At 44.5% G+C, this 21,998-nt stretch overlaps 1 protein-coding gene across 6 annotated transcripts in view; it reads left to right on the top strand.

Moving 5' to 3' along the window:
• Positions 1-21,998, top strand: part of TRMT11 (tRNA methyltransferase 11 homolog) — a 177,133-nt gene that overhangs the window by 137,866 nt on the left and 17,269 nt on the right. For all 6 annotated transcript variants that reach the window (XM_033937105.1, XM_033937103.1, XM_033937104.1 and 3 more), the window contains one exon: positions 4,724-4,844. In XM_033937105.1, the coding sequence (XP_033792996.1) occupies positions 4,724-4,844 (121 nt within the window). The remainder of the gene's footprint in view (positions 1-4,723; positions 4,845-21,998) is intronic.

The following is a 21,998-nucleotide window of genomic DNA, read 5'->3' as shown; positions in this document are numbered from 1 at the left end:
TTGGAGCTTCCTTCTTTCTATGTCACCCATGTAAATGTGTGATACTGTATCAAAAACAAAAATATGTTTTCTTTGATCCCACACAACTGAAAACCTTTTTGTCAGCTGCACACCTGAAAGCTGGGACAACAGCATGAGTGCTCAATGTTTAATTTGGTCACTTCCTTCAGCTGATTGTTCCCCTGTTTTCCTTTCTCTATATTTCTATGATCTATATCACTATGCTCGCTGTTCTACTTCTTGGATTCATGATTTGAGGACTTGAGGCAAACACCGGAGATCCCACCCCCCTCTTTCAATCTCTTCACCCTCTTCTTCTTTTTCTCACCATCAGGGCAGCTTTACATCTACCCCACAACTCATCCTGAGGAACAGATTCCAGATCTTACAGGTAGAAGATGTCGACAAGGAGCAGGAGGATGCCGACAAGGAGCAGGAGGTAGTCCAGCGCACGGCTCCAACTCCGGGGACAACTGATCGGCTCCCCCCAAAGAAGTCATTGGGGACTCCATGCTGAGGGGCACCGAGGGACCAATCTGCAGACCGGATATACAGTCAAGGGAGGTTTGCTGTCTGCCTGGAGCCAGGGTCCGAGATGTCACCGCCTGTCTTGATAGGCTTCTCAAGCCCCAAGATCACTTCCCCATGATCCTCATCCACATTGGCACAAACAACACTGCTAAGAACACCCCGGAGAACATAACTAGAGACTTTGGAGCCCTGGGTGAGAGGCTGAAGCAGACAGGAGCGCAGGTGATCTTCTCCTCGATCCTCCCAGTTAGAGGCAAAGGAAGTGCCAGGGATGAGCGTATACTGAGGACTAACGAGTGGCTTCAAGGATGGTGCCGGGAAAAGAACTTCGGATTCCTGAACCATGGAGAGGCATTGCAAGGACTTCAGGGACCAGACGGACTCCATTTGACCAGCAGGGGTAAGCACGTCTTTGGACACCGACTAGCCCACCTGCTTCAAAGGGCTTTAAACTAGGAAAGTCGGGGGAGGTTACCCACTCAGATACAAGTGCAGTAAGGAACGATCCTGATGAGGTGAGTTGAAACTCCGATTCTAAGTCCAAAGTAAGTGCCCTCATTGCTAACAATTCTCTAGGAGTCACACTACCCCAGGTGGGAAACTCCCCACAGGGACTTAGCAATCACGGGATATGGAGGGCTATGTATGTTAATGCACACAGTTTAGGCAATAAGATTCTAGAATTAGAGACCGAAATAATGAATGCCGACCTTGACGTGGTGGCAATATCCGAAACTTGGTTCACAGACTCTCATGGGTGGGATATGGCTATACCGGGATACAACTTATTTCGTCAGGACTGAGAGGGAAAGTCAGGGGGAGGGGTGGCACTATACATTAAAGAAGACATCAAAACTACCAGAATCACAGATGTCAAGTACACCGGGGAATCCCTCTGGGTGAACTTGGCCAGAGGCAGGGAAAAATGCCTGTATCTTGGTGTAGTATATAGACCTCCAAGACAACTGAAAGACAAAGACTCCGAATTAATTGAAGACATAGAGAATATCACTTTACGGGGAGACGCTGTTCTGCTAGGGGACTTCAACATGCCTGACGCAGATTGGAACTCATACTCAGCAACAACCAGCGGCAGCAGGAGACTGTTAACATCCATAAAGGGAGCACGACTCAAACAAATGGTATTGGAACCCACTAGGGCCCAAGCGATCCTGGACCTGGTACTACCAACGGGGATAGCGTCTCGAAGGGCTCGGTAGGAGATACGCTAGCCTCCAGCGACCACAACATGGTGTGGTTCTACCTCAGGAAAGGTTTCCCTAGATCAAACACGAAAACAAAAGTACTCAACTTCCGAGGCACTGACTTCGAACGCATGGGAGATTTCGTCCACCGGACATTGCAAAGCCAAGCTACGACCGATGATGTGGAAGCTATGTGGTCATCCCTGAAATCTAGCATACATGAAGCAACAAGCCTCTACATTAAATCAGTACTGTGTACACCAAGGTGTGCGATTCCTTCCAGCGTTTGTGTCACAAGGAGAAACTGGACCCAGCCATGGCTTCAGTGTCATCAGTGCTATCTTTCTTTCAAAAAGGCTTGGACATGGGTTTGGCAGTTTCTTCTCTAAAGGTTCAGCTGGCTGGAATTTCCTGTTTCAGAGCCAAGGGGAACAGGTTTTCGATGCACCTGGATATTATCAGATTCTTTAAGGGTGCCCTGAGGTTTTGGCCTTCAGTTTGCCAACCCTGTACTTCATAGAACCTTAACACCACGCTGGAGGAGCTCTCAAGGCCTCCATTCAAGCCCTTACAAGAGGCCACATTCATGGACCTGACTATCAGGTCTTTCTGGTAGCCATTACTTCTGCTAAACATGTCTTTGAATTGCAGGCCTTGTCCTACAGGGAACCTTACCTCCGTATCACAAATGCGGGGTCTCCTTGCAGATCATCCCTTCTTTCTTTCTTGCCAAAGGTGGCAAGAAAGCAAGAGGTTAGGCTTCCTGCTTCCCAGCCCTCTGATTCTAGAAAGAAGGATAAGATGCTTGATGTCTGGAGGGCTATCTTGAGATACCTGGAAGTTATGAATGATTTTCGTCTCTCAGACCATCTCTTTGTTTTGATAAATCCAGCGAAGAAGGAGAGGCCAGCTTTCAAAGCTACCATTTCAAGATGAATTAGGTCAGTTATTTTGTCGTCCTACATTGTCTGCGGAAAGCAGCCTCTTCGCTTTTCGAATGCATTCAACTAGAGCAGGGGTGTCCAATGTCGGTCCTCGAGGGCCGCAATCCAGTCGGGTTTTCAGGATTTCCCCAATGAATATGCATTGAAAGCAGTGCATGCACATAGATCTCATGCATATTCATTGGTGAAATCCTGAAAACCCGACTGGATTGCGGCCCTCGAGGACCGACATTGGACACCCCTGAACTAGAGGGCTGAATCTTCTTGGGCTGAATCTAGAACAGTTCTGCTGGATGAGTCAAGCGGCGACTTGGTTGTCTGTTCACACTTTCACCAAATTTTATAGGGTGGACCTGGCGTCACAGGTGGACTCCTCATTTGGAACCTCGGTTTTATGGGCAAACTTATCTCTCCCACCCCGGGTTTTGGGGACTCCTTAGGTATGTCCCATCATTCAGCATACCATCCCTATTGTATTGGAAAAAGAGATTAGGTTCTTACTTTGATAATATTTTTTCCAATAGATAGGGATGGTATGCTGATAGGGATTGTTGATGTACCTGCTTAGACTTCCTGTTGTCTGAAGGCTACATCTCTAAACTTTCTGCCAGCTATTGTTAATTTGAAGACATTGTATATTGCATGTATATAGTTCCATAGGGGTCGTCTCCTGAATTCCACAGTTTATTATGGCTTATTGTTATTCAGGATTGTTGCATTTGTACCTTTCCTCTCCATGGCATGTCTAGAGCTTTGTGTTCTATTACAGTGTTCTTCTGCTGGTCCACAGGGCCAGCACATGCATCAGGCCCAAAACAGTGTTCTTCAATCGCCAGTCCACGGTGCGATTGATGCGGCATTATCTTCGAACCAGCTCTCTCTTCCTCACTGATTCAGTGCACAAAGCCATGGGCAGTGGCTCCTACGCGCGTCCTGTGCCTGAACCGGAAGCCTTCTCTTTGATGTTGCAACATCAGAGGAAAGGCTTTCAGACGAGGCACGGGACGCGCAAGGAGCTGCTGCCCGCAGCTTTGTGCACTGCATCAGTGAGGAAGAGGGAGCCGGCCTGAAAATAATACCGGGGGTGTCATAAAATGGCAAGGCGGGTGCAGGCCAGAAGGTAAGGCATAGCATGGAGAGAAGGAGACAACAAAGGTAGGGGGGAATGATTTTATTTTTGAATTTAGTGATTGAATTATGTCAATTTTGAGAATTTACATCTGATGTCAGTATGCTTTCTGAAGTTTAATTTTGTGGTTAACCATTATGTATTGTTAATAAGATTATATTGTTTATCTGTGAAAAATGAATGGAAATAATAGTGTTACAATTAGTATTATTATGGGGACAGGGTCTGGGGTGGAGATTGGGTAGAGATGGGAGGGGTCTGGTCCATGACTTAGCTCATTGTTCTTCAACCGCCGGTCCACGGTCCACAGAATAATTCTTTTATTTCTGGCGGTCCATAGATATAAAAAGGTTGAAAAACACTGTTCTATTATATGAGCAGATCATATTCTTGTTGGGGGGGGTTTCCCTGTTCTCCTTCTCCTGTTCTCTTCTGTAGGACCATCTCCTGTTTGGAAACTAACTGACTGAGGGCAGCAGAGAGCAGGAAAGAGGTTCTGAAAAAGGTGATCAGTATCTTCTGCAATGGACTCGCAGGAATGGATTGAAAACCCATGGTTTTGCATACTATCCCTGTCTACTGGGAAAGATTTTATCAAGGTAAGAACCTAATCTTTTTTAGTCTGCTTTAGCAAAAGTTGCTTTTTTAGTGATGACCTTTAGTTATTTTATTTCAGCTTTCATTTGGTAAGATCATTGGTATTAGATTGAATACGTTTTTATTAACCCCAATAAGGATTTTTTTATGATTAAGTTTTAAAAACACTAAGCCAGTTTTGTGAAAATTTAACAAAACCTTGGACCATGTGTTGCCTTAGTATTATTGCCAGTTTTGAAATGCTCCTGAAAGCTATTCTGTTTCAGATGTGGATTAGGTAAGCTTCACAGCCTTTGTATTGTCTTATTTTTTACCAGATACACAGAGGAGATTATACCCCAGCATCCTTGCCTGAAACTTATTAGCAATTGTGAACAGATACTTTCCAGCCACACGTCAAGGCGCTTGATAACAATGGAAAAGGTGAAAGTGCTAGAGGTATGCTTACCAGCCATGCCATGTATGAACTGTGCTGTAGTTGCAGAGATCTTTCTCCGCTATCAGAACTTCAGAAAGTGGGTCAAGTTGATAACACAAAGTTAGGTTTGGGATTGATGTTAAAGTTTATGGCCTCTTCTTATGGGGCAAGAATCTCTCCCTGACAAGTCTCTAGGGGTTTTTTTTGTCCCATCCTTTCACAATGTACCCCTTCCCTTGTTTCACCATTGATTGAGAATTTTGTGGGCAAATCCATTGATTTTTCATTTTGAAGTGCTTTTCTTATTTAAATAAGAAAATAAGTACATATAATTCTAGTTTAAATATATACTTACATGTTTTGGATAGACAGCCATTCAATATTTGTCTGAAGGAGGCACACAGAATAAGTTTCACACATCCTAAAAATGTCCTACGCAGGTAGCCATGGTTGTGTCTTTAGCGCTGTAAAGAGGAATGTCTGTGTGTACTCTGCAGAATGGTGTTTGTCTTGTTAACTGTGGGATTTATTTTCAAATTTTTGTGTTATTGTTCTGCCAAAAAATTACAGGTACTGAATTTATACTTCCTTACCAGCAGATCAAAATAGAGCAACTAGTTTGCTGATATCCTATATAGCGTCCTGTTCAGGCTCTACTCTTCCAGTATTTCTCTGGCTCCAGCAGATGTAGGTCAGCATGCTCATGCAGGAGCACACAGGTGCTAGGAATTTGAGTGTTTGTCTATATGACAGGGCAATGGTCTTTTATTTATTTAGTTTTCTGTACCATTCTCCCAGAGGAGCTCAGAATGGTTTACATGGATTTATTCTGATATTCAAGTATTTTTCCCTGTCTGTCCCGGTGGGCTCACAATCTATCTAATATATCTGGGTCAATGGTGTACCAAGTAACTTATCCAGGGTCACAAGGAGCAGCGTGAGTTTGAACCCTCAACCTCGGTGCTGAGGCTTTGCCACACTCTCAGACATAGTATGCTAGAAAATTGCATAGCAAACATTGTCTGACCGAGATGGCAACACATAGTTAACAAAGCATGGTAAAACATAATATGACAAAACATAGTATGTGACACACAGCATGGCAAGCATAGTATGGCAAAACATAGCATGGCAAGCATATTATGGCAAGATATAGCACGGCAAACATAGTGTTACAAAGCATGGCTAAAATAGTATGACATGACTTGGCAAAAAATGGTAAGGCCTGTGTGCATGGTGAAACATAGCATAGATGACATAAGTGGCAAACATTGTGTGGCCAATGTGGCATGAGAGATTGTAGCATGGTAGACATAGTATGGTAAACATAGTATGGTAAATATGTTGGATAGTATAGTATAGTAGGACAAAGATGCTGAACAGTATGACAGTGTGGAAGAACATTGTATGAGAAAACATTGTATGAGAAAACAGACATAGGACAAAGCACATAATGTTTGAGATTCGATATAGTGGAAGGCTGGGGTACTTTGTCAGAAGATATGGGGAATTTGGATTGGCATAGAGGGTCGAGAAAGAGATGAGTTTTTATTGCTTTCCTGAAATTCAGTAGGCCTTCTTATGATCTTATCTGGGTAGGTAGTTTGTTTCAGAGGCACGATAGGTAGTGCGTGTAAGATCTTTTTTGGGTGTTCTCAAGGTGGAGAGTGCATCCTGAGGGAATATGTAATAGTTTTTCTTCTTGGAGCGAAACGATTGATTCGGGGTGTAGAACATAATTTTGGAGGCCATATAGACCGGTACCATGTTGTGGAAGAGTTTGTAGGCCATTACTTGGCCTTTGAATATACATTGTTTGTCGATTGGTAGCCAGTTGGCAGCTCACAACAGCGGGACGATTGTGTCTTGTATGTGGAGATTCTTCAGGAGTCAGATTCAACATTTTGTACTCATTGTAGTTGATGGAGGTTATTTGTATTGAGCCCATTTAAGAGCACGTTGCAGTAGTCCATATGGGAGAGGACAAAGGCGTAGAATAGTTTAGAGAAGTCCGGTTATGAGAAGTATTGTCTGATTTTCCATAGTTGCCAGAGGTAGTAGAGTGAAGCAGACACTATTTGGAAGATATGGTCAAAAGGCAAGAGATCGCCATCAAGGATCACCCCTAGGTTGCATACTTTATCTTTGGCTGTCAGGGTGGCCAGTTCCCAAGAGATCGACAGGCGGGCGAGTTTGGTTTCACCTCTCCATATGCAGAGGAGCTCGGTCTCACCACATTTAGTTACAGCTTGTTTTGGAACATCCAACTTTTTATTTTTGAGAGGCAGTTGTATAGTTTGGAGATTTGGGCATCTCTGTCAAATGAATGGATCTTTATGTGGTGTTTTAAGGCGATGTCTATTACCAGTTTGATATAGAGGTTGAAAAGCAGAGGGGACAGGGGAGCACCCTGCGGTACTCCATATTATCCCAGGACAAGCAGGCAGCATATTCTTAACTGATGGGTGACGGCACCGACGGAGCCCCGGTATGGACAATTTTAGAGTGATTGCACTCTAAGAACTTAGAAAGTTCTAGTTAGGCCGCACCGCGCATGCGCGAGTGCCTTCCCACCCGACGGAGGCGCACGGTCCCCAGTTTCTTAGTTTCCGCAGAGCTAAGAAGACGCATTTTTTTCAACGGCCGTTGAAAGACTTTTTCGCTTGCCTTCCCGTTCGCACGGTTTTGTCTTGGAAGTTTTTCTTCCTTTTTGTTTCTTCTTATTTCTTTAAAAAAAAAAATAAATAAATTTGTTCTTTTTTTCCTTTTTCCAGCTTGCCTCGGCAGGGCCTTTTGCCATCATCGAAGCCTCAGCCTTTGATTTAGCGGAGGCCGTTTTCACCTTCATGCCCCCTCAGCCAGGATTTAAAAAGTGCCAATGGTGTGCGCGCCCCATCTCTTTGACCGACCCGCACAATTGGTGTCTCCAGTGCCTGGGTCCAGATCATAGGGCTTCCACCTGCACCCGTTGTGCTACTCTTAAAAAGCGCACCTTAAAAAATCGACAAATTCAGCAGAAACTTCTGTTCGGTGCCGCGATGACTGAGCCCTCGGCCTCCACACCGATGTCGGTGCCTTCTAAGCCGGCACCCACTTCTTCGACGCCACACGACACCGCTACGGCGTCGCTTCCTTCAGCTAAGCCGGCTAAGAAGCCTTCCTCTTCCCTGGAGCGCCCTCCGGTCGCTATGGCAGAGAGTCCAGTTCTGCCGACCTCGAGGCGCCCCCGTAAACGCTCCGCCCCTATAGAGGTGAGTGCATCCTCATCTGCCTCCTCATCCTCTGGGCGTCGAGCGGCACCACAGGTACCGCAGAAAAAGAAAGCGATACCGGTGCCTTCCTTGGATGACTGTATTGCGGCTGTCCTTCAGGTCCAACTTAAAGAGCAATTACAGCAGCTCCTCCCTGCTCTGTTGGCACCGAACCTTCCAGCTCCGGTCCGGTCTGAGCCCCCGGTACCGGCTGTAGAGCAGCCTCTGTTATCGGCTTCTGCTCTGTCGGTACCGATTCTGTCTGCCTCTTCGGTCTCCATGCCGGTCTTGTCTGCGGAACCGAGAGGCCTACATCGTGCGGTTCAAACAACCGACCCCACACTAATTTCTGACCACTCCTGGCACCGGCAACCACTGATTTCCCCGGGTACCGCATTCCTGCGCTCCGGGAAGTCGGTGCGCAAAACCAGGCATACTGAACCTTCGACGCCGGACTCCTGGGGTCCTGGTTCCCAAGTCAGGGATCCAGATCTTTGGGATGACTCAGAAGAGCCTCTATTGTCTGATGATGAGGCTTCTTCACCTGAGGAAGACCCTTATGTGTGAGATCCTTCTGCCAAGCCTGATCCATCTTCCTTTACATCTTTTTTAAAGGAAATGTGTGAGTCTCTCTCTATTCCTTTGGAGGCTGAATCTAAGAAGTCTAAAGCTTTTCTTGAAGCTTTGGACTTTGATCAATCGCCCAAGGAATTTCTAAAATTACCCCTCCATGATATTTTAAGAGAGACTTTCTATAAAAACTTGGAGACACCCTTAACCATCCCCGGTGCTCCTCGAAAATTAGACACTTTATACAGAGTTATTCCCATTCCAGGTTTTGACAAGCCTCAACTCCCGCATGAATCCTTGCTTGTGGAATCCACTTTGAAAAAGACTGCAGGCTCTAGTGTCTATGCTTCTGTCCCTCCTGGCAGAGAGGGCAAAGCTATGGATAAGTTTGGCAAGCGGCTCTACCAAAATGCGATGCTTGCCAACCGCTCAAGTAATTATTCTTTCCACTTTTCATTTTACCTGAAGCATCTTATCCAACAGATTTCTTCTTTTGAAAAATATCTTCCTGATTGGAAGCTTCCCTTATTCCATCAATACACATCTAGTTTATTGCAGCTTCGTAAGTTCATGATGCGTTCCATCTATGACACCTTCGAACTTACATCCCGGGCTACGGCAATGGCTGTTGCTATGAGATGTCTGGCTTGGCTTCGAGTCTCAGAACTCGATGTCAACCACCAAGACCGCCTTGCCAATGCCCCCTGCTTAGGTGACGAGTTGTTTGGTGAATCTATGGATTCTACTACTAAAAAACTGTCTGCTCATGAAACTCGGTGGGACACTTGCTGAAAAATAAAAAGAAGCCTCCACCTCCTCGACCTTTTCGGCAGCAGTCATCCTACCAACGTCGCTACTCTGCTCGTCCTCTTCCTCCTCCTCAGCAGCAACCTCAGCGTCAACGTCAACAGCAACGCCAACAACCTCGGACTCAGTAGCAGCAATCAGTGAAACCACCTGCACCATCTAAGCCCACTCAACCCTTTTGACTTTCTTCTCTAGGACATCGCCAGTCTTCCTCCGTCCTCTCTTCTGCCCCAGCCTATCGGAGGACGTCTCTCCTTTTTCTTCAGCCGTTGGGAACTCATCACTTCAGATCAGTGGGTTCTGAACATCATTCGCCACAGCTATCCTCTCAATTTTCAACCCCCCCCACTGTCCTCCAAAAGAGTCTGCTTTGAACACCTCTCAGTCATCTCTACTTCTTCGGGAGGTTCAATCCCTTCTTCTTCTCAACGCTATAGAAGAAGTTCCTCTAGATCAGAAGGGGCAGGGATTTTACTCCCGTTATTTTCTGGTCCCCCCCCAAAAACGGAGACCTCAGACCCATCTTAGATCTCAGGGATCTCAACAAATGTTTGGTCAAAGAGAAGTTCAAAATGCTCTCTCTCGCCATGCTGTATCCTCTTCTCTCTCAGGACGACTGGCTATGCTCCCTCGATCTAAAAGAAGCCTACACTCACATACCGATCACTCTCACATCAGACCGTACCTCCGGTTCATGATCAATCACTGCCATTACCAGTACAAAGTGTTACCCTTCGGTATCGCTTCCTCTCCCAGGGTATTCACAAAATGTCTTATTGTGGTGGCTGCTTTTCTACGGTCTCACCATCTCCACGTCTTTCCTTATCTGGACGACTGGTTAATCAAGGCTCATTCGGCTCAGGCAGTGGCTCTGACTACCAACCAGACCATCCTATTTCTCCAAATTCTGGAGTTCGAGATCAACCTGCCCAAGTCTCATCTCATCTCCACTCAACGACTCCAATTCATCGGAGCGATCCTGGACACTGTTCTCATGAGGGCATTTCTTCCACCCAACCGCCTTCAGACCCTTCTTCATCTCTGTCAGCAGGTGCTCCCACAGCTCTCTATCTCTGCGAAGCAAATGATGATCCTCTTGGGTCACATGACCTCGACAGTTCATGTCACCCCCTTCGCTCGTCTTCACCTGCGTACACCTCAATGGACCCTAGCTACCCAATGGTCCCAGGCGACGGATCCTCCTTCACGACACATATCTGTGACATTGTCTCTTCGACAGTCTCTGCAATGGTGGTTGAAATCTTCGAATCTCTCCAGAGGTCTTCTGTTCCATCTGCCTCCTCATCATCTGGTCATCATCACAGACGCGTCCCCATATGCCTGGGGAACTCACTTGAACGATCTTCAAACTCAGGGTATTTGGACTGCCCAGGAAAAGAAACACCATATCAGTTTCCTGGAACTCAGAGCGATGTTTTATGCCCTCAAGGCTTTTCAGCATCTCCTCTTTCCTCAAGTACTACTGTTTTGCACAGACAATCAAGTTGCAATGTACTACATCAACAAACAGGGTGGGACGGGCTCTCGTCTGTTGTGCCAGGAAGCTCAACAGATTTGGTCTTGGGTGACAGCTCGCCAGTTGTTCCTGAGAGCTGTCTACATTCAGGGAGAGCAGAATTCCTTAGCAGACAAGCTCAGCAGAATTCTCCAACCTCACGAATGGACTCTCGATCCCTTGACTCTTCAGACCATTTTCGCTCAATGGGGCACTCCTCAGGTGGACCTATTTGCGGCTCCTCACAATCATCAACTGCCCCGATTTTGCTCCAGACTCTCCTCTCCTCATCGTCTGGCGGCAGATGCATTTCTCCTGGATTGGACCAATCTATTTCTTTATGCCTTTCCTCCTGTTACGGACTTTATTCAAGCTCAAGAGGGAAAAAGCCACCATGATTCTCATCGCTCCACGGTGGCCCAGGCAACATTGGTTCTCCCTTCTTCTGCAACTCAGTTCCAGGGAGCCCATACTTCTTCCAGTGTTTCCTTCTCTGCTTACTCAGCATCAGCAGTCCATTCTACATCCCAACCTGCAGTCTCTGCACCTGACAGCTTGGTATCTCTCGGGCTGAGCTTATCTCACTCTCTTCTTTCTCAGCCTGTCCGTTCTATTATTGCTGCTTCCAGGAAACCGGCCACTCTTCAATGTTACCAACAGAAGTGGACCAGGTTTTCTTCCTGGTGCTTTTGGCATCATCATGATCCTACTTCTCTAGCAGTAGAACTTGTATTGGATTATCTTCTTTCTTTGTCTAACTCTGGTCTCAAATCTACTTCTATCAGAGTACACCTCAGTGCCATTACTGCTTTTCATGAGCCGGTTCATAGAAAACCTCTCACAGCTCATCCTTTGGTTTCCCGATTCATGCGGGGGCTTTTCAATGTGAAACCACCTCTCAAGCCCCCGCCTGTTGTCTGGTATCTTAATGTGGTTCTTTCCGTCTTAATGAAGCCTCCTTTTGAACCTTTGGCCACGGCTCATTTTAAGATTTTCACTTGGAAAGTCATCTTCCTTATTGCTCTCATCTCTGCCAGGAGGGTCAGTGAGTTGCATGCACTAGTTGCCGATCCACCTTTCACTGTCTTTCACCATGACAAAGTGGTTCTACGTACACATCCAAGGTTTCTCCCTAAGGTTGTCACTGACTTTCACCTTAACCAGCCCATTGTCTTACCTGTATTCTTCCCGAAACCTCATTCTCATCCTGGGGAACAGGCTTTGCATACTTTGGACTGTAAGCGTGCTTTGGCTTACTATTTGGAGCGCACTAAACCTCACCGCTCCTCTCCTCAACTTTTTCTATCTTTTGATCCCAATAAATTGGGTCGTCCTGTTTCTAAACGTACGCTATCCAATTGGCTTGCTGCTTGCATCTCGTTCTGTTATGCTCAGACCGGACTGACACTGGAAGGTTCTGTCACGGCCCATAGAGTAAGAGCTATGGCAGCATCTGTGGCTTTCCTCAGATCAACTCCTATCGAGGAAATCTGCAAGGCTGCTACTTGGTCCTCAGTTCATACTTTTACGTCTCATTATTGTCTGGATGCATTCTCCAGACGGGATGGTCACTTCGACCAATCTGTTTTACAAAATTTATTTTCCTAATGGCCAACCTTCCCTCCATCCCACTTTTTGTTAGCTTGGAGGTCACCCATCAGTTAAGAATATGCTGCCTGCTTGTCCTGGGATAAAGCACAGTTACTTACCATAACAGGTGTTATCCAGGGACAGCAGGCAGATATTCTTACGTCCTACCCTCCTCCCCGGGTTGGCTTCTTAGCTGGCTTATCTTAACTGGGGACTGCGCGCCTCCGTCGGGCGGGAAGGCACTCGCGCATGCGCGGTGCGTCTTAACTAGAACTTTCTAAGTTCTTAGAGTGCAATCACTCTAAAATTGTCCGTACCGGGGCTCCGTCGGTGCCGTCACCCATCAGTTAAGAATATCTGCCTGCTGTCCCTGGATAACACCTGTTACGGTAAGTAACTGTGCTTTTTATCAGGTTGGGTCATTATAGAGTAGATCTTAGTAGGACGCTTTAGGTCCTATGGCTCAGGAATGCCCAGAACCACAGGAGCGCTCGATCACTGGTCGCCGTACATGAAGAAGGACATGATGCTACTTGAAAGGGTCCAGAGAAGGGCTAAGATGGTTAAGGGGCTGAAGGAGTTGCCGATTTTTAGGATAACTGCTATAAATATTCATGAACTACGTATGTTTAGTTAAAAAAAAAGACTAATTTGTCTAGTATGGCTACCCTGAAAATCAGTCTAAAAAGTGGCCTAAAATGGTACTTGGACGATCAAGAAGCCAGATCGTCCAAGTATTGATAATCAAAGCTGGTTTTAGGCCTTTCCCCTGCCTCTTTTTAGGCGTTTTTAGAGGAGGGGAAAGGCGGGAGGTAGGCTAACCTAGACTTAGTTGTACAGCAGGTATAACCAAAAGTTTTAACAGGTTGCCTAGTTGGCACTTATACGTTTTGACTTAGACCAAGTCAAAACAGGTATAAGTGCTGAAAAGAGGCCGCTGAGCTGATCTATGTGTCTAGACTGGATATCAACTGATACTTTCTGGAGAGGTACAGCCTGTTCTAATAGATTCTTATTTTAATTGTCTTGTAAATTAGGTTCTGGGTGCTTATTTTGCAAGCCAATTAAAGCATCAGTGGTTTCCAGTTAATTTCTTGTTTTTATTGTGCTGTAAATTTTGTATGGGGTACCATAGTAGATATTTATTCTGTCTTGCACCCTTGTGTCTGTACATACTGTGGGCTAAGCTACTACTTCAGAACCAAAATTATTAAACAGTCTTGTAGTCTCCTTTTAATCATTGTTGAAAGGAAAATTGGAAATTTCAATGACGTGGAGGGGCATAATCAAAAGTGTGCCTAAGTTTGAGGTTTGACGTTTTGTTCAAGACGTCCACAACCCCAGTAGGAAAAATGCCCATTTTTAAAGCTGCCAAATGTCTAGCTTTTATTTTTGAAAATGAGCTAGGTATAAGTTTTGGTCATTAGGACATCTACCTTTTTTGCCCATTTTCAAAAATAAAAACATCCACACCATTTAGAGCTAATCAGGGCCTTTGGCCCCTACCACTGCATACCAAGATACTTTGGGAGGGGGAAGCCCCGTCATTTGCAGCATGCAGCCCTGTAGGCAATAGGGAGTGAGCTTCCCTCCTGCCGTTTTCTCATCTGAAGGTACGGGGATCTGGGAATGTGGGAGGGGGGCCCAAGATTGTTGGGGGGATGTGGGGGAGGAGGCAGAAATGTCAGGGGAGGTCTGGGATGACAGGAGGATGTTGGAGATTTCAGGGGGAAGTCCAGAATGACAGGGAAATGTTGGGGATTTCATGGGGATGTCAGGGGAGGTCTGAAGATGTCGGGGGAGGGGTATAGGGCTCCGTAGCTCAACAGATCCTGGCAGGAGGAATCCCCATCCACTGAGCTACTATAAATCCCCAATACTGCAATCAGGTGATGGGAAGCCTAGCGTTTTTTTTCCCCTCATTGGTTGATGGGAGGGGGTTGTGACCACTGGGGGAGTAAAGGGGGGGGGGGTCTTGCCTTAAATCCTCCAGTGGTATTCTTGTTAGTTTTGGCACCTTTGTGAAACTTAGACGCAACTCAAACAGATCTAACAGCCGGTGTCTAAGTTCTCTCTAGGGAAGCTTTGATTATGGCTGGGGTACGTCCAGGTTGAAGCCTGCCTGATTCCTGCCAATAACACACCTCCCAACACACCCCTTTGATCTCTGGACACACAGCAGCTTAGAAGTGCTACTGCACTTCCCTGCTATTAGGATGTCCAAGTGCTGACTTAGGCTTGTTTTTGGACGTTTTAAAATTTTGATGATGAGCCCCATAGTTTATTTTGAGAGGAAATTAAATATATATTTGTTTTTGTATTAGCTATTTTATTGATTCTGCTACTTAACAGCTAATATTTCAGTCAGACTTTTTATGCATAAATAGTTTGGACAAAAAAGAGAATACTAGAGAGCAGCCTGAGGTACTGCATTTATTTCTTGGCCAAATTTTGTATAACCTATTCAGTTTGTTTTCAGTAAGGAACCTTTTTATTCCATGTAATGGTAATTAGCTTTGAAATACAATGAGTAAAATGCATTCAGATGTATATGGGAGTGTAGTGTTCCCTCATTTCCTGAAGGCTGTAGGCATAGACCATGGATGAGTACCACTGCTGTGGGAAAAAAATGAGCCCTGTCAGACATGGCTATCTTCCTACAACCACCACTCTGTTTCTTCCTTAGAATAAGGGCATGAAGAGGAAAGAAAGGAACAGGATGACCTAGAAGTATGTATTTTTTTGTTTAAAAACAAAATTAGAATTTGCAGCTATATAGAGAGACAATATGTGCAGGTGCCTTCCTGCCCAATGACAGCTCGCAGGATCATCAGTTTTTAGTTTTCCGCGGAGCTGAGAAATTGTGTCTTGAGTTTTCTCTTCAGCACGGCAAACTTTTTGATTTTTATTGTGCCTTCCCGTTCTTATTTTTCACAGTTTTTGTCATTATTTTTTGTTTTTATCATGTTCCAGTATTTCTCCCAACTTTGGTTTCATCTTTACAACTCTTTGGTTTTTTACCTTCAGGCCACCTTGAGCCTCATTTCTTGCCTGGGAACATTAATTGTTTTTGGGTTTCATTTCACTTGAGTGCCCAGGCCATTGAGCCCTTTGATTTAATCTAATACTTAGTCTTATGTACTGAATCATCTCCTAAAAATAATAATAATAATAATAATTTTATTTTTTATATACCGCCATACCCGGCGAGTTCTAGGCGGTTTACATCAATTAGATTAGGATCTACGTTTTCAAACAGATTTACAAACAAATAAACAATTATGTAACAAGTAAAAACCGAAATTGACAGAGGATGGAGGGAGGCTGTTGAAGATAGGGAAGAGAGAAGCTGTAAAGGGGGGGTGAGAGCTGGGGGGGGAAGGGGGGGCGAGATGATAATGTGAGCGGGTGGGGCCGCTAGGGGTCTTGTTTGCTGAATAGGTAAGTTTTGAGAGATTTTCTGAAGTCGAAGTAGGAGGGGGCCTCGAGTATCAACCATGTGTTGAGCTTGGCTGCTTGGTAGGCGAAGGTTTTGTCTATGAATCTTTTATAGTGACAGAGTTTTAGCGAGGGGAAGGCGAACAGTTGAGTTCTATGGGATTTCTTGTTTATGTGATAGAGGTTAAAGTGGGGGTTGATGTAGCTTGGTGTAGAACCATTAACCGATTTGTAGCAGAAGCATGCGAATTTAAAAAGGACTCTTGAATCGAATGGCAGCCAGTGTAGTTGGTGGTAGAAGGGGGTGACATGTTCCCATTTCTTTAGGCCGAAGATGAGACGCACGGCGGTGTTTTGGATTATTTTTAATCTCCTGGTGGTTTTCTTCGTGGCGTTTAGGTAAATGATGTTGCAGTAGTCAAGAATGCGGAAGATGGAAGATTGAACCAGTAGGCGGAAAGAGGTGTCGTCGAAGTATTTTTTTATTGTGCGTAATTTCCATAGTACGGAGAAGCTTTTCTTGACCAAGTGGTCAGTGTGGTTTTCTAAGGATAAATTTTTGTCCAGAGTGACTCCCAGAATTTTTAGGGTGGGTTCAAGAGGGAAAGTAATTCCTTTCAATTGAATAGTAGTGTTTTTGATTTTGTCATTGGGGGTGACTAGGAAGAATTTTGTTTTGTCGGGATTGAGTTTCAGTCTGAACGAGAGCATCCATAGTTCAATCTGGTTAAGAATATTTGTGATGTGGTTAAGTAGTTCTTGTGAGAAATTGGTTAGAGGGATGACTATTGTGATATCATCTGCTTTGAGCTTGAGGTTGTGTAGGAGGTTACCTAGGGAGGCCAGGTAGATATTGAACAGGGTGGATGACAGGGGGGAGCCCTGAGGGATCCCACAGGTGTTGTCCCAGCTGTATGAGAACGCATTGTTTTGGAAAACCTTGTAGGATCTATTTCTTAGGAACCCCTGGAACCAGTTGAAGACCTGATCAGAAATGCCGATGTGTGCCAGGCATTCTAGGAGAATAGTGTGGTCGACCAGGTCAAAGGCACTACTCAGGTCCAGTTGTATTATCAGGGCACTTGAGCCTTGGCTGAAGAGCGTGTGGAGGTGGTCAAGAAGGGAGGCTATGATGGTTTTGGTGCTGTGATCTGCGCGGAAACCTGATTGATTGTCACTTAGGATGTTGAATTTTTCTAGATATGCTGCGAGTTCTGCCTTTACCAATCCTTCTGATATTTTGGTAAATAAGGGGATGCTTGCGATCAGTCTGTAGTTGGATGGGGAATCTGGTGGTTCTTTCACATTTTTTATAATTGGGGTAATCATGATATGACCTTGCTCAGACTGGAAGTTTCCTGTGGATAGAAGGGAGTTAACCCATATCATCATATTTGCTTTGAAGTGGAGCGGGGCAGCTTTCATAATGTTCGGAGGGCATGTGTCCAATTTGCAGAAGGAGTGTGAGTATTTGTTGTAATAGGTATTAAAGGTGTGCCAGTCGATTGTTTTAAATTGTTTCCAGCTTAGGTCTGTTCTAGTTCCTGGGTCAGGGTTAGATAAATCCGGGTCCGGGAGAATTGGGAACTGCTCGAGGGGGTTGGGTATGGTGGGTAGTATGGACCTTAGTTTTTGAATTTTGGTGTTAAAGTAGTCTGCAAGTGTATTTGAAGTTAGCGTTGATTCTTCGTGTGTGTTTGTGAAGGTCTCGATGTTGTAGAGGTCATTGACCAGTTTGAAGAGGTTACTACTGTTGGTTTTAGTGTTGCCGATTTTGTGGGAGCAGAAATTTTTCCTTTTTTCATTAGTGAGGTTTTTGTAATTTTTTAGTTTTTGTCTCCAGGCCAATCTGTGTTCTAGGGTTCCAGATTTTTGCCATAGTCTTTCTGCTTTTCTGAGGTCCTTCTTAACTAGCAGCAGTTCTGAATCGAACCAGCCCTCTTTGTTTGTAGTTCTAATTCTGCCGGTTTTGATGGGGGCTATCTCGTTTAGTGTATTGGTACTATCTTTGATCCAGGTGCTCATGAGTTGTTCTGTTTCTTCAGTTGGATTAGTGTTGATTTCGAAGTGGGACCAAAATTCCGTAGGGTCGATTTTTCCTCTGGTGGTGTGGGTTTTGGTGATTCTAGTTTTACTATTTTTGGGGGGTTTGTGTTGGCATCCTATGGTGAAGCTACATAGACGGTGGTCAGACCATAAAGAGTCTGACCAGTTGCCTTGTTTCCAGTAGAAGGTGGGGTTGATCTGTTCCTTGGTGGAGAGAGTCACCAGGTCTAGTTGATGATCTCTTTGATGGGTTTTGATAGGGGGGTGTTTGTCGTAGCCTAGTTGAGTGAGCAGTGACCAGAAATCCGAGATTTCTGATTGGTCAGTTTGCTCGAGATGGATGTTAATGTCCCCGCATAGTAGGTTGTAAGGACTAGTTAAAGAGTTGGTTAGTAGCGTTTCCGCAAAGTCCTCTTTTGACGTGGTCCATTTTTTTGGAGGAATGTAGAATAGGGTGATGGTTAGTGTGGAGGGCAGTGATTTTGATGTTAGAGAGATGGTTAGAATTTCTGCATTGGGCGAAGATATTGTATTGAGAGTGGTGCAGTTTAGTTGGTCCCGGAAGATTATTGCTCGATTCGGTTTACATAATTAGATCACAAAGAAAGATCCATTAACATTCATTGGAGCTATAACCTAAAAAGCGATGAAACATACGGCCTCTTTTACAAAGCCGCGCTAGCGGCCCCAAAGCCCGTAGAAATTTAAAGGGCTTTGGGGCTGTTGCCGCATGGCAGCTGTTAGCGTGGCTTTGTAAAAGAGGCCTATAATGGTTTTTAAGGTTTTGCGAAAGATCTGAAGAGATAAACACGATCTAATTTGAGGAGGCAGTCCATTCCATATCGAAGTTAGTAAGTATGGAAAGGAGTGTGAAATTTTACTAATGGACTTGATGCCTCTTAATGATGGAAAATTGAGCTTATACATATGACTTGTTCTTGTGCCTGAAGATCTCATGGTGTTTAGAGATAAAGACATCAAAGGAACAAATAGTCCATGTAAAATTTTAAAGACTATACAGGCACATTTAAATTGAACTCTCAAAGATGACCTCCGTGTCAAAGATGGTACTGAGAGGATTTTAAAAAAATGTTCTCAATATCATTAGAACAAAATTAGAAATAAATGGTTGCTCTGTTGGATAAATATAAATATAGTAAGAACCATTAAACAATCAAACCAGACTGTGGATTGTAGATTAAGATCATAAAATAATTAAATTCAAATTCACACTGTAGATTTTATGTGTGGGGACAAGCCTCAGATAACGGAACAAATCTTCCCATATTTGGGATTTATTCAAGAAAGAGAAACCATCTTTTCTTGCACTCCTTTTATCATCACAGGCTTGAAACCCACCTCCCTACCAGATAATTAATTAATTTTTGTTACTAAATTAATTTTTGTTACTAAATTAATTTTATTACTATAATTTTATTACTATCCTCCTTCATTTTATTCATTAATTTAATCAATTTATATCCACTATTTATTTCATTCACAATTTTAAAATTCTAATGTAAACAATCTTAATATAAAAAAGCCTCTTAGTTTTCTAATTTGAAATTCTCTCTACACACATCCATCTGCCAATTTGATATTCAGAGGAGAAACTTCCACCTGCAGACACACGCAACTTCAGGCAGGCACCGGTTACTTGAACACTGTAAAGTAAAACGCACCACTAAGGTAAGGGGGAGGGAGAGAGATAGATGCAGCTGGTAGGTAGGAAGGAGAGAGGGGACTGCACGCGATTGGTGACCATGCATGCTCCCTCCCTTAACAGCGGAGACAAGGCCAATTACTGCTCCACGGGGCAGTGGATGGCCTTGTCCCTGTACCCGCAGTGAGCACTTTTTTCCTCCCACCAATTCGGTGGGATACCCACGGTTCTAGTCTGTATCATCATAGGTCTGAGGAAAACTCCACACAAAAATTGGAATAAATCTCTCATGCATGCATATCTTTCAATTTCAAGTACGATATAATTATAAGCTGGATGAATAATAGTGACAAACTGCAAAAACTACAACAAACAGGCTACAGCTGAGAAATTCACAGTTCATCTTGAAATATACTGTTTTCAGTGTCATTGAAAAGAACCTCCAATGACTAGCATTGGTGCCGAGGGCATCGGCACCATATCCAAAGCATCTGATATCGAGCTTCTTACAGAGGCAGATCACTACATCATCTTAATTGATTCCTTGAATCTCAGAGGACATAGTACATAAGAAAGCTAAGAAGCACAAACATTCTTCCCTTTCTAAGCTTCCCACTGCATCCTCCCAGGCATCGATTTCCTCGATATACAGTAAGCATTGATATGAGGAAGACCATTCTCCTTTCATACAGATGATTTTTCCTCATAGCGCTGCCTCATAGAATACATAGAGTATGAAGGCAGAAAAAGGCCGACAGCCCAACAAGTCTGCCCACTCAAAGAACCCTCCCCTTAAAAAGAACCCTCCCCTAAGCATTTTCTTGGAGTGAACCCACATATTTATCCCATCATCTCTTGAAGTCGAGCATGTTGCTGGCTTCGACTACCTGACGTGGAAGACCATTCCAACGATCATACCACCCTTTCGGTGAAGAAGTACTTCCTGATGTTGCCATGAAGTCTCCCACCTTTGAGTTTGAGTGGATGCGTTCTTGTTGCCGTGGGACCTGTAAGGAAAAAGATATCTTCCTCCACCTCAGCATGGCCTGTTAGATATTTGAACATCTCTATCATGTCTCCCCTCTCTCTGCGTTATAACTGCAGCCTGCTTAGAAGTTCTTCATATGGGAGATCCTTGAGTTCTGAGACCATCTTAGTGGCCATTCGTTGAACCGATTCTATTCTCTTCACATCCCTTTGATAATGTGGCCTCCAATACTGAACACAGTATTCCAGATGAGTTCTCACCATGGACCTGTACAACAGCATTATAACTTCAGGCTTTCGGCTGACAAAACTTCTTTGGATGCAACCCAGCATTTGTCTAGCCTTGGTTGAAGCTTTCTCCACTTGATTGGTAGGCTTCATATCTTCACTAATGATTACACCCAGGTCCCGTTCTGCGACAGTTCTTGTTAAGGTTTCACCATTCAGGGTGTATGTTTTGCAGGGGTTACCGTTACCAAGGTGCATTACCTTACACTTTTTTGCATTAAAACTCAGTTGCCAAGTATTTGACCATTTTTCCAGTAAAAGTAGGTTCTGCCTCATAGTGTCGGGCACGGTTGCGCTGTCCACTGCATTGCATAGCTTAGTGTCATCTGCTAATAATGTAATCTTACCTCGAAGTCCTTGGGGCAGGTCTCATACAAAGATTTTAAATAGTATCGGACCCAAGACCGAGCCCTGCGGCACTCCACTGGTCACTTCCGACGTTTCTGAGGGAGTACCATTCACCACCACCCTCTGAAGTCTACCACTGAGCCAGTCTTTAACCCATACAGTCAATGTTTCTCCTAGTCCTATTGTATTCATTTTGTTCAATAACCTATGATGTGGGACACTATCAAAGGCTTTACTGAAGTCTAAATACACTATATCCAGGGACTCTCCCCTATCTAGTTGTTTCGTTACCCAGTCAAAGAAGCTTATCAGATTGGATTGACAAGACCTTCCCTTCGTAAATCCATGCTGGTGGGGATCCCTCAGTCTCTCGTCATCCAGAATCATATCCAATCTGTTTTTTATCAATGTCTCCATAAGTTTACACACTATTGATGTGAGACTCACAGATCTGTAATTTTCAGCCTCTGACCTGCATCCCTTTTTGTGGAGCGGAATGACGTTAGCAATTTTCCAGTCCAAGGGGACTTTTCCCTGTTTAGGGACAGATTGAAAAGCGCAGCTAATGGCTCTGCCAGGACATCTCTCAATTCCCAAAGTACCCTGGGGTGTAGATTATCCGGTCCCATGGCTTTGTTCACTTTTATCCTCGATAGCTCAAGGTAGACGC

Source organism: Geotrypetes seraphini, chromosome 3 (genome assembly GCF_902459505.1).
Source record: "Geotrypetes seraphini chromosome 3, aGeoSer1.1, whole genome shotgun sequence".
Taxonomy (NCBI): domain Eukaryota; kingdom Metazoa; phylum Chordata; class Amphibia; order Gymnophiona; family Dermophiidae; genus Geotrypetes; species Geotrypetes seraphini.
This window is presented reverse-complemented; position numbering and strand designations above follow the sequence as displayed.